At 51.0% G+C, this 13,238-nt stretch overlaps 1 protein-coding gene across 1 annotated transcript in view; it reads left to right on the plus strand.

Annotated features, from left to right (window-relative positions):
* The window catches only part of CFAP77 (cilia and flagella associated protein 77), a 116,089-nt gene that overhangs the window by 82,363 nt on the left and 20,488 nt on the right, over positions 1-13,238 (plus strand). The window contains exons 4-5 of the mRNA XM_069474774.1: positions 7,498-7,603; positions 11,042-11,143. Coding sequence (XP_069330875.1) covers positions 7,498-7,603; positions 11,042-11,143 — 208 coding nt within the window. The remainder of the gene's footprint in view (positions 1-7,497; positions 7,604-11,041; positions 11,144-13,238) is intronic.

Genomic DNA, 13,238 nt, shown 5'->3' on the forward strand with positions numbered 1-13,238 from the left:
GACCCTGGGCAAGCCCTCTGACCTCTCTGGGCCTCAGCTTCCCCACTCCTGCCTTTCCCAGGCTCATTTAGTGAGGATAAATAATTAATATCTTCAGTGTGAACCCCTCCAGATCCTCAAAAGAAAGCTGCAGAAAGGATGGCTGTAACGGTTAGCACCGGGATCTCAGCCCATGGCAAACATCATCCATTTTGGCGGTGGGAAAATGCCTTTTTATACTATAAAGAACTACGTTTGGTTTTTTTGGTTTGTCTTTGCTTTGTAAGGTAGCAGCAAAAAACAGTTGTCAAAGAAAACAGGAAAAATGACTCCTAAAGATGCATCCTAGAAAGGTCAAGAATGCAGGGAAAATACTAGAAATCCCCAGTGCCTGATAGCACAGGGCTGGGCGCTGGCCAAGACCTGTCCCCGGGCCCAGGAAGGCAGGACCACCCTTGGCTGCTTGTGGTGGAAAACGAACAGCCTGGAGAGTTCTGGTTGGATGTTCAGTGGGGTTTGCGCGTGGCAGGTGAAGGGTGGACACCATGTCCTGACACCAGGTCTGGGGGTCCAGATTCGTCACCCCCACCACGGACTCACATGGCCCCTGGGACTCGGAATCCCTTTTTTATTTCTTTATTCATTGCAAAGGGGTCACATAAAGTCACTAAGTAGACTGAAAGATGGGAATCCCCCATCCCCACCCTCCGGTTCTGCTCCCCTCCCCGAGCCTCACTGCAGCCATCCTTGGGGGGCTTCCTTCCAGGCTTTTCCCATCCACTCACCTTGCATCAAGGTACTTGTACCTGTGCATCTCTTTCCTCTTGACTTGTTTTTCACACTGGACGTGTCTCGGAGGTCTCGCTGGGTCATTACACACACAGCCACTTCGTTCTTTTTGGCAGCTATATAATATTTCATCACAAAGACATACCAGCACCCTTACAAATGTGACCAGCTCGGTGAACAACTGGGAAGTGCTGGGGGACCCAAAAGCACCTCAGCCCTTGACTGCGGGGCCTGTTCAAACCTGCTCTGAGGCGTGACTTCCTTCCTGGTCCCTTGGGCAAAATCTCAGGCATCCTGGGCTTTTCTGGTCACTTCTAATTACAAAAGGCAATCTCCGTGCACTAGTTAGTATGTCCAGACTAGCGTATCATCAAAACTCCCAGCTTCACTGGGAGGTAAGTTTCTTTCCTTCCCGGGCCAGCTGCTCAGGAGGAAGGGGCCAGGAGCGGGTGTGTCTGTGTGTCGGGTTTCTGACAGGGCTCCCCACTCCTAGGCTCCAGGGCAGATGGAGGGCATTGGATTGATAATAGAGTCTCGAGCTGTTCATACATTGTCCCATGTGATTTGGTACTATTTTATTTAGTCTCCTTGTCTTCATCTGTGATCATAAAATGATTTGGAAAGCTGTTTTAGAAAGAATTCTGGAAAGTTCTGGAATCCTTTCTGTAGCACAGTTGGGAGAGCTCATGTGTGAAAGTGCCTGGGCCTGGTTCCCATGGCCTATTAAAGTTCTGTATGTATACGTCGGTCAACTTTGATCTTTTATATTTTCCTAGAAAAATCACCCATTTTGTTTTGATTTTCACATTTATTGGCATAAAGTTGTGCACGATATTCTCTTATACTAATTAAAAACAAACCTTGCACTCAGGGTCGGCTCCAGATTTCGTGAGGTCTGGAGCTTACTCAAGCTTGGGGGCCCCCTGAGAAAACAAGTTCAAAATCTTAAATACAAATTGAAGCACAAAACCAAATACTTATTTAGAATGAGAAAGGAAATCAGAACAAATTACAAATTTATATAAGCTAACAAATACACAAATTCATAGACCACAAAAATCCAGAAAAATAACATACTTCAAAAAAAATGGACACATCTATATTGATTTTTCCCCTACATTTTTTGGCTCCATACTCTTTGATTACCTCTTCATATGACAGCAATTTTGTAACATTTTTCTGTAAAGCAGAAAGTGATTTCAGTCTTTTCTCTAGTATGCTTGATTGATAGATATATAAAAATATTTTATTTTGAAATATAGAGTCACAGAAAGTTGTACAAAGTAGTGCAAAGAGATATACTCTTTGTCCAGTTCCCCTCAATGAGAAAATTTCACATATAATTAGAGTGCAAAATGAAAACCAAAAATGGGCATTGGAACAGCACACAGACTTCGTTCAGACTTCACCGGTTTTACATGTCCTCGTTTGTGTGTGTGTGTGTGTGTGTGTGTGTGTGTGTGTTCTATTAATATATTAAGTTCTTTCAGTTTATCACATGTGTAGGTTTAACACAATCAAGAAACAAAACTGTTCTGTCATCCCAAAGGTCTTCCTCTCACTATCCCATGGTAACCCCTAATCCCTGGAAAATTTCAAGAATGTTATATATATGGAATCTTAATAGTGTGTAACCTTTTGAGATTGCCCTTTTTTGCTCAGCTTACAGGCCTTGAGGCCCATCCAAATTGTTGCATGTTTCAGTAGCTCATTCCTTTTCATTGCTGAGTAGTATTCCAGAGTACCAGTTTGTTTAACTATTCACTTGTTGAAAGACATTTTGGTTGTTCCAGTTTGGGGGCTCTTACAAAAAAAGCTGCTATTGATATTTTCGAGTAAGTTTTGTGTAGACCTAAGTTTTCATCTGTCTGGAATAAATGCCCAGGAGTGCAATTGCTGGCTGTATGTATGGTACGCATATGTTTAGTTTTTTAAGAAACTGCCAAACTGTTTTCGAGAGTAAGGGTGCCATTTTACACTCCCACCACCGCTGCACGAGAGGCTTAGTTGCTCGAGTTCTTGCCAGCGTTTGGCAGCGTCACTGTTAGTTTAGCTGTATGATAGGCGCATAGTGATATCATTGTCTTGATTTGCACATCCCTAATGGCCAGAGATGTTGCCTATTTTCTCATACGCTTGCCATCCATATATCCTCTTTGATGAAATATCTCTTCCTGTTTTTTGCCTATTTTCTAATTGGATTGTTGGGGTTTTCTCACCACTGAGTTTTGAGAGTTCTCTATTCCAGATTCCAGGCCTTTGCCAGCTCTATAGTTGCAGGCGTTTGCTTCCATTCTGTAGCTTCTTTTCATCGTCTTAACAGGGCCTGTTGGAGCCAACAGTTTACTTTTGAGTAAGGTCAGTTTACCCGTTTTTTTTTAATGGCTTATATTGTTGGTGTCAAGTCTAAAACACTCTTTACCAGGCCTTAGATCCCAAAGGTTTTCTCCTAAGTTTTCTTCTAAAAGTTGTAAGTTGAACATTTTATATTTAAATCCATGATCCATTTGAGTTAATTCTTATATAAGGTATGGGCCTTGGGTGAAGGTTTTGTTTTTTGTTTGTTCAATTTGTCTAAGATGTTCCAGCACCATTTGTTGAAGACTGTCCTTTCTCCACTGAATTGCAATTTCCATCATTTACTTCCTTTAATTTATCATAATGCATATATAGCCTAATTTATGATACCTGAATTATAAAAACTATGTCTTCTAAAATTTTGCCTAGTTTCTCTGTCTCCCTCCCTCCTACTCTCTCCTCCCATTATCCCCCACCCCCCATTCTTTTCAGCAGCAGGTAATCACTGAGAGCGCTACCACCCCAGCTCCTGCCAGACATAAACCATTCCAGCCCACCACACTGGCAGTCAGTGACAATCCAAGACCCAGCGTAAACCAGTAAACAAATGAGCGAGAGGCCCTGAATGGGAGGGCGTCCAGCACGGCTACCTCAGGGCGGGCCGGCTGGGGACAGGCCCTGAGGAGGTGACCCCACAACCGAGAGCTGAGGGCAAAGGGGAAGCGGAGCGTGTGCTGAGTGGGAGGGAGGCAGGAGCTCGTAGGATGGGCCCTGTGGCCTGAGCCAGACGTCTGGTCTTAGTCAAGGACAGGAGGCCACTGAGGGTGTTTCAAGCAAGGGTGCTATGACCTGATTTGCATCTTGAGTTTGCCGATGTCATGGCAGCCTCTCCACCTTCCTACCCAGGTCCCCGAGCCACAGAAGAGACGGCACAGCTGCTGGTCTCCTTCAGACAACCAGGCGGGGCCGCCGAGACCCACAGGGTGTGTCAGCTACTTTGGTGCCAGGAGCCCCTTCCTGCCTCTTTCCCAGTGGCAAGAACCGCTGGCCAGATTGGGGCACAGAGCGGACACAGCTGGCCAGCAGAGGCTGCGGGAGGGCTGGATGCGTGGGGGCCGCGGGGAAGAGGGCTTTTCTGTTGCGAACAGCCTCTTGGGGTAGATATTTCCAGATTACGGATCTAGTGTCATTAGAAAACACAGCTATAAATTAGGCTGCTCAGGAGCATGGGGTGTGTAATAATTAAGTAATAAAAGTCACCACAGGGGTAAAGGAGCTGGAAAACAAAGAGCCGCTGTTTGTCGGCGCAGCACAGGCTGCTCTGGGAAGAGACCTCTGAGCGGAGGTGGTGGCCCAAAGCCGCTGGACCTCCACTCAAACGCGGCTCCGCCCGGTCCCAAGGAGCGCCCTGTGCCGGGAGGCAGGCTGTGCCAGGACACCTGAGGTCCAGTCCAGCTCTGCATCTGTCTCTGGGGCCACCTCAGACACCTGGAGGGCCCGTCAGACAGAGACAGGGATGCAGACTCGGGTTGTCAAAACCTTTCAAGACAATTGAGAAAGTTATTGCAAGCCAGGCCCTCCCCGGCTTGCAGCAACGTGGTGGCTCACACTGTGTCACCTCCCGTTCACCTTGGGTTTTCCCAGATGTCTTTGGTAGCTGGTCCAGTGTCTCCTATCACGTCACTTCCAGCACAAGATCTGCTGTCACTGTCAGGGGTGTTAAGATTGATCAGTGGGGTAAATTTTATGTTATGCATGTTTTTACCACAATAATAAAATAATAACAATAATAAGGTTGGTCATTCGGTTCAGCTGCTGCAGCGCGACCGACCAGCTGTGAAGTTCCCCAGCAGCCTCCCACCTGATCATGTTAGTGGCCTTTGATGAGCATTACCTAGATCAGCTATTTCATTAGGAGTTGCGAATCGGCAATTTCCCCGCTCATTCTATCATTCTTCTTGCATTTATGAACTCTGGTTCTTCTATAAAGAATTTTCCCTCATCCCCTATTTGATTACCCTGAAATGCAGTTTGTGCAGGAAAGGCAGGGGATGCCTCTGTGTTTATGGTCAGAAGAATGATTTTGTGGCCTAGCAACCTCCACACTGATCAGAGAGGTTTTCCTTTTTTCCCCCATCAGTGGTACACATGCATATATGTGCACATATGCATACATCATATACACATGTATGTGATGTATTCCAACTCAGGACGGTCGTTAAAGCCCCAATTGTCCTGTCTTTGGCCCCTTCAGCCCGGCCCCTGTGTTCTATTGCCACATCCTCCAACAGTCCCGGCTGGCGGAGGGACCAGCCATCTCTCCAGTGAGCCCAGTCTTTTGAATGGAGTGTGGCACTTAGAGACCACAGTCTGGGCACAAGGGCGCTTACTGTTACTGAGTTATGGTCACTTCCAGACCTCTACAGTGGACAGAGCTAGGTAGGGAATGTGTTAATTTTTTGAAAGAGGAAAACGAATGAGTTCATAATGATATTTGCAGTTCACATTAAAAATTATAAGGGTTTTATTTCTACTTATTTGATTTTATATTTGTACCTTTTCTCTTACGCTGGAAATCTTGTTTCCTAATGCATTTATATAATCAATAATTTGCTTTATCCTACAGTGTATATGTAATAGCTTCAAAATAACAATATCGACATTATTATTAACAATAAGAACACAGCTTCAGATTTCCTCATGGTTTTTTTGTCCTCAGGGAATATTACACTAGAAGGATATGCTATCCAAATCTCTTTCAAAGTCACTTGGAATAATTCTCTGTGGTTGTGCCACAACCTGATATATGGTTAGGTTCATTTTCTTCCACCTATTTGGGGTAGGTGCTAATCTTTTCTCTTTGTTTAATTTTGTTATAATTACTTTTTTAAAAACCCCACCTTTTACATGGTTCCAAAATCAAAACTCTAATACAAAGTCTATTCAAAGAGTTCTAGCTTTCCTCTCTGTCACTTCCTTCCTGTTCTCTTCCTCGTCCTATAGGTATCTCTTCTTAGTTGAGTTTGGTTTATCTTTTCATTTACCTCCTTTTGAAAATACATATATGTATACATTATATATATGATATGCATGATACATTTAACATGTATCAGGTATATGACATGCATCATAAATTATACATATATATCAGTGGGGCATCCTATTTGGTTAGGATGAGTCATAAATTATATACTTAATATATATAAATGGGGCATCGTATTTGGGATGCATATTTAGCTTTCTGGTTGCTCCTAAGTTGCGACTGTGGGCAAAAATTAAGGAAGCTGGCAGTTATTAATCAAGTCCTGGCCATTTGGGGCTGATTGTTATAAGGGCTATTGTGTGGCGTCCCCGTTTGTTGGCCGAGATAGCAGTCTGACCGCCTACAAGTCTGACATCGCAGGCTGGCTTCCCAGGCTGCCACTCTACAAGATGGGCCGGTTTCCTGGGCCGCTTGCCGCAGACTGTGGTGCAGAGCTCTATTTTTATACGCGGTTTGGCCATTGTCCATTTGCATATTCAGTCTTTCAACCTGTTTAGAGATTAGGCCCCACCTGGAGCAGTTGGCCGTCCGCTGCGAGGACGTGAAAACTGTGTTGCCGCAGAGGCTTGCAGCTGGGCCGTCAGGCTCCCAGCGCTGCCCCCTGCTCTGGGACCTTACAGCCCCCACCCCGCCCCCATCTTTCAGGTGGGAATAATAATGGCACCCACTTTACAGTATTGCCAAGGGTGGGGCATACGAAATGCTCAGGATAAGCGCTCCTTGGCTGGAAGTCGTTGTCAAGAGAACCAGAGCTGGATGCTAATTAAGTGGTAAAGACAGATTTTGTTCAGGACTGTTGCAGAAGGGGAAAGAGACTTCTGGATAGAATTGAGCACCATTCTGAGATGACACAGTGGGGATGTGCAGCCAAGGAGCCGAGTGGGGGGTCATGGATGGAAATTACTGGGAGGAGACCCAGCAGGGCGAGTCTTGCTAACGGACTTAGCAGGATTCTTGCTGAAGGTGGGCCGGGGTAATCAGCTATCAAGGGTGGGGGTCAGGACCTCGATCGCTGTCGGGTGATCAGATACCGAGGGTGGTGCGCACACTCAGTGGTCAGTGGGATTCTTGGACCGGCTTTGGAAGCTCAGGGCCTGGGCCTGGGTGTGGGCCTGGCCAAAAAGAGGGCTCAGAGGAGCCTGTCTGAAGTTCCGTCAACTAGGAGTCTCTCTGTCACCATGTCGGGCCCAGCACGCACGGGCACACAGTCAGCATTTGCTCACTGGAGGGCCTTGTTTCTCCGAGGGCTTCTGAGGGCCGGGAGAGCCTTTCACAGCCTTGGGAAAGCGACTGGCTCTGCTCCCGGCATTTAGGGGGGCGTCCTGAGGGGCGAGGGGGCCGCTGGCCTTTCTGAGGCCTCAAGCTCTGTCTGGGCTTCTCCCCTCCAGGCCTTCGACACCTTTCTTTGATCTGCTGCAGCACCGGTACCAGCAGCTGTGGGTCCAGGAACAAAAGGCCACCCAGAAAGCCATTAAACTGGAGAAAAAGCAAAAGGTAAGCGCAGTCCTCACTCCTGAGTGGCCACCGCTGGGGCGGAGGACAGAGAAGGGGCTGGCCAGGCCAGGCTTCGAGACTGAGCCCTGGCTACGGTCGTCATCGGGTGCGTGTGGGGAATCAGGTGGTGCCTTGGGGGGCCGCCCAGCCTCAGAGGAATTCAGAGCTCCAGAAGATCGGGGCGAGTATCGGTCAGCCCCCCTGTAAGCCCAGAGACTGCAGGGGCCGGTCTGGGCCGCCAGTCAATTGGCACCATGTGCCTGGGAGCTGTCCTGGTTCCTGCTGGGGCCTCCTTCCACCAAAACTCTGCATGACTTCACACACCCCAAAATCGGATTTTAGACAAACCCGACCAGACCTGGATAGCAGTGTGCCCTGCACAGTCTATCAAGACAAGGCCAACCCGGCAAAGTTGAAAGAGAAAACTACTTGTAGAAGGGTGCTTTAAAGGACACATTTTATTGAACTTTGGGAACACCTGTTGTTACACATGAGTCAGTAGGCCCCAGCCAAACACTCCTGCGCACCGTATCCAAGGTCTTATCCATGCTCGCCCAAGGCCTGTGGGCGGTTATGGCTGCTGTCCCCACTTCCCAGGCATGGAATCGCGGTGGGGGCGGTGCTGGCTCGGGGGAGTTTGGACGTCCACGTGCTGCAGGTTGCTAATGACATGGGTGCCAGCAACTGGCAGGAAGTCGGGTCAGTGAGACTTTTACCAGGATAGACATCTTTAGCTGTTCATTTGTGTTGTCGTACACATTTGAAAATACTCAAATGGTACTTCCTTTCAAATATTCCCGAATGTGGACTTCCAGAGAGCTTGGATCAGCCTCCTCTGCAGTAGATCCAGACTGATGCCTGTAAAATCCAAATCATTCTATGTTCTCATAGTGCTTTGTAGATTTCATCAAGAGCATGGCTCTAGGGTTGCCGGTTGCTCAACCGGTGCCGGCAGTGTTGGTGCCGGCAACCAACACTGTCCCTGCGCCTGGCTGTGCTCTGGGCTTAGAGCTGGGCTGAGGACGCAGCCTGAGTTCCTGCATTTAGTCCTCCGAGAACACCATGAGGTCGGCATCTCATCATAGCATCATAGTTTGTTTCATTGTCATCGGGAAACTGAGGCTCAGAGTGCTTAAGTGACTTGCAGACCCGGGCGTGTCTGTCTTGAAGGAGAGGTCCCACGCAGGCTGCTTATGGGAGAGCTCAGGGCTCAGTGACAGCTCCTGTGACCTAGGGCCAAACTGGGGATCAGAAGTCTTCCTAGAGATCCTGGTACCTGGGGACAGGCCAGGAGAGGCACCTGGGGTGGGGAGCTGGGGATCCCTGGGCGTGGCCGGGTGCCAAGGCCTCTGCCGGCTGTTCTCAGCAGTCGGTGGAGTGCGAGACGCCAGCTCATGAACGAGCACAGCATTGTTATAACATTTAAGAGCAGCCCAGGACCAGTTTATTTGTTAATGGCTCAAGAATGCATCAACTTGCTATGGTAATGGCCAATTTCAGAGGGAACATTGCCGTTACGAAGTGCATTATAGCCCCACACGAGAGCTGCACATTTTAATTAGCAGCTATTTCATGGCAACTCAGAGTGTCAGCAAATCCACGGAAACTGGAACCTCCAGGGACCCATCTTCCAACTCTAGGAGAAGATGTCATGGGCAGTGCCCCTTGTTTCAAAGCACTGCGCCTCGTAAGCCCCTGATGTGGTTTGGAGCCAGCACCAGCGCCAGGTGTGTGATTGCGAGTGAGTCACCACTTAGCTGGGGGTCTCAGTGTCCTCACGGGGCAAATAAAGGGGTCAGATTAAATGAGAACCTGCTGCGTTGCACCTGTGTAGAGGAGGAGGAGAAATATCTTTCCTTCTCCCGTCCCAGGTTCATGGCTGAGGCCCCTATAACAAAAGACAGATTAACAAGAGGAAAACATACACATTTATTTGCGCTTTACATGACACGGAAGCCTCCATAAGCAAATGAAGACCCAGAGACGTGGTTAAACCCATGTACCTTGATGCCAGGTTTGATGCAGAGCGGACAGCAGTGCAGAAAGAGCACTGGACGGACAGTCTGATCTAATGGCAATAAACCGGGGCCCCAGCAACTGTTTGTGCAGGTTCTTCTTTGTGACTCTGTGTCCTCAGAGGTGAGGATGTTCCTTTTCTCTGAGAATAGGGAGGGCACCTCTTGAGTGAGGGTCTTATGACTTGCTTCAGGGGGAGGTCGATAATCCTTCCCAGGTTTTATGTCCTGCTTCAGGGAAGAAAGGTGGGAAGTCAAAGAGACTGTCCTGGCTCCGCCTTTTTTCAATATGCCGAGGTGGAACCCGTCACCTAGCGCATAGCAGGTACTCAGAAAACTCTGGCTGAACCAAGCTCCCGGGGCTCTTCCCACTCCAAGATCTGTGTGGCTGCTGCATTGTCTTACGAACCGGCCTGAACCCACCAACACCTGCCCCAGCTGACTCTGAGGCCGGAGGCCTTGGACCCTGCCTTAGTCTGCTTGGGCTGCTGTAACACACACCACGGATTATGGGGCTTACGCAACAGAAATTTATCGTCTCACAGGTTTGGAGGCTGGAAGTCCAAGATCAAGGTGACATCACGGTTGGTTCCTTCTGAGGCCTCTCTTCCTGGCTTGCAGATGGCCGCCTCCTCGCTGTGTCCTCACATGGTGGAGAGAGAGAGCGCTGATCTCTCTGCCTCTTCCTGTAAGGGCAACAGTCCGCTTGGACCAGGGCCCCTCCCTTATGACCTCATTTAAGCTTGATTACGTCCCTATAGGCCTTCTCTCCAAATATGGTCACACTGGTGGTTAGGGCTTCAACACATGATTTGGGGGGGACACAACTGAGTCCACAACCAACCCCACGAGCTACAGGACACTTGTATGAACCGACTGGCACCATTAGTGGGCACAAGCATGCAGCTCAGGACCAGAAGGGCTTCCTCTGTGCCTCCAAAGTCCCACCTGCAGAGACCGCATGGGCTCTGAACCTTGCCCCGAATCCCTCCCCGAAAGGAGCCCTTCTTCCTCCTCTGAGAGCAGGTATGGTGAGGACCTGCTCCAAGAGACAGTAACCCCTCAAATCACACGTTTCTTTGTTCAAACACCACCGAGTCCCTGCGAACCACCGGGGCTGTGTGAGCCACAGAGCGAAATTTCAAGGATGACTAGGACACTGTTCCTGACTTCAAAGTGGCCGCACGCCAGAACCCCACGTGTTCTAGAGCCAGACCAGGAACTGGGACACTCAGGGCAGCCTGCAATCCCGGCCCCTAGTCCACTGAGCTGTGGCCAGGGGCAAGACCAGGGCATCAGGGGCCGGGAAATAGCCTCCGAGAGGGCTGGGGCCAGAAGGAAAGTGACCCACGAGTCTCACACCGGGAAATCCGGTCCATATAGCCGGGTGACCGTCTCCGCCTTGCACTTCCCTGGCCTGCAGGTGATCCTGGGCAAGCTGTACGAGACTCGGAGCAGCCAGCTGCGCAAGTACAAGCCGCCCGTGAAGCTGGACGCCCTCTGGCACATGCCCCACTTCCAGAAGGTCAGTGCCGCCTGCGCCCGCCCCTCCTGCACCGGTGCCGGCACTGCTCACCCTGCCCGGCCTTTGCCTGCTGTCTAGGAGTTTTGTGGGCTTCTTACCTTCCCTTAGCACAACAAAAGCACAACCATAGCAGTCGCAATGACTGACACTGTTAGAGCACGTCCCCAGGGCCAGGGGCGAGCCCTCCCTGAGTCTCCTCAGTGACTCTTCACATTCACGGAAGGTGGGGAGCTGTCGGGCCGTGGTACTGACAGGGACTTGCTGAACGCTGCCAAGTGCCAGAGTCCTGGGCCGAGCCCAGACGTCTGCCGGCAGAGCCTGGGTGGCTGTCCCCCTGGGGCAGAGGCTGTCTGGCCAAACCCTCCTGTGACGGGGTCGTCAATGCGCCACGTCCTGCACCACACTGGGATGCAAGACAGCCACATGCCCACAGGGAGGTGTCCCTGGTGGTGGGGGGAGCAAATGTCCCCTGGGGACTAGCAAAAGCTCATGATGTGCACCCAGACTGACCTGGGTAAGGACCCAGGGAGCTGCCGTGTTGCAGCTTCAGCACTGAGCTGGTGCTCACGCAGCCACGACGCCCTGCGGCGCCCGGGTAGGGATTCATCTGCAGCAGCTTTCAGCAGGGCTGGAACAATGTCAGAGCCCAGGGCATGGTGCAGAGAAAGGGAACCGGGAGATTGGGGAAGAGTGGGCTAAGGATGGGCGGGGAGCCGTGTATGCCCGGCTTGGGCAGAGGGAGCCTTTCTAGGAGGCCCGCAAGGGACTCACCTGGCCCTGGGAAGACAACTGCACAAAGCAACGTTCCTGGCCGGCCCGGCCTGGCTGCTGTGTTGAGTTAAACTGCAATTTAGACAATGAAGGGGCCGGTGCCTTCCTGAGCCTAATGCACTTGAACAAGCTGCCGAGCTTCGCTGGAGAAACCTGCTTTGCTCCCCCGACACAGCCTCTCAGCTCCGGCCCAAGTGGCCTCCAGCAGCATATGTCAGTGACCATGCGCCCTGCCGCCCGTCAGCCTGCTGCCACCGCGCACGCAGCAAATGTCAAGGAAAGAACAGGGCCGAGCGCCGTTCAAGGGCTGGTGGGAGTCGGCCTTGGAGCCCCTCTCACCACCCGGGCCACCCTGACAGCGAGACGCATCTCTGGCTTCTCCGTCTCTCTCCGTTTCCTGCCCTTTCAAACCACAGCCCTCCTCTCTGCTCCTCCCTTGCACACGCAGCGCACTCCGTCCACGGCCTCCGTCCTGGCCCTGCGGTTGCCTTTCCTCCCTTGCTCTTCTGTGACAGCCCCTGCCATCACGGACACCCAGTGCTCCATGCGCACAAGCTGCCCCCACGGCCCCTGCCAGCCCCCTCGTCTCTGTTTGGAGTCCGCGGCTGTGGACACAGGAGGCTCAGGTGGTCTCCCGCCGGGCAGCGCTGACACTCCTGTGCTGGGGGCTCCTGCCATGTCCCCACAGCGCCTGGCCCAGCGCGGGAACCCAAACGCAGAAATAAACTAATGTGCTTCTATTTTCAAAACAGGGATCTGACTCAGTTGAGCACGAGTCCCTTCCAGCCCATAGATTGTTCTAAAACACTGTCACGAACAGCAGCAAACCGGTAATAATAACCTCTCGTTCGCGCCAGGCACCGTGCGAAGTCGTTTGTGCGTGTAACTGCATTTCGTCCTCAGAGCGAGCACCCGACCCCGCTGCAGGGCTGAGAGGCAGGGTTAGCGCCTTCCTCGCCGGCAGGTGGCGAGGCCGGGAACACGGGGGTGCCGGATGGCAGGGCCAGGCTGGGATGCACTCCCCGTCGTGCCACAGAAATGACAAGGAAGACAGTAAAAATGCAAGTCCGGTATTAACTGGGTGTTTGTCATCTTTCCCAAGGATGTTCACAGGATCCTGGCAGCTAAAGCTGCAGGCCGTCACCCCCGTCCTATGGCCAGGGACCTGAGGCCAAGGACTCCCAGAGCAGGATCCTCCCCAGGCGCTGCCCTGTACAACCCAGCAGGGACCCTCAGACCCAGAGTGCTGCCGTTGTGGATGTCACACTCAGGCCCTCCCTGCTCCACCAGGAAGTAACGCCAACAAAAGCTATTTACTGAGCCC

This window comes from Eulemur rufifrons, chromosome 7 (genome assembly GCF_041146395.1).
Source record: "Eulemur rufifrons isolate Redbay chromosome 7, OSU_ERuf_1, whole genome shotgun sequence".
In the NCBI taxonomy this organism is placed as follows: Eukaryota; Metazoa; Chordata; class Mammalia; order Primates; family Lemuridae; genus Eulemur; species Eulemur rufifrons.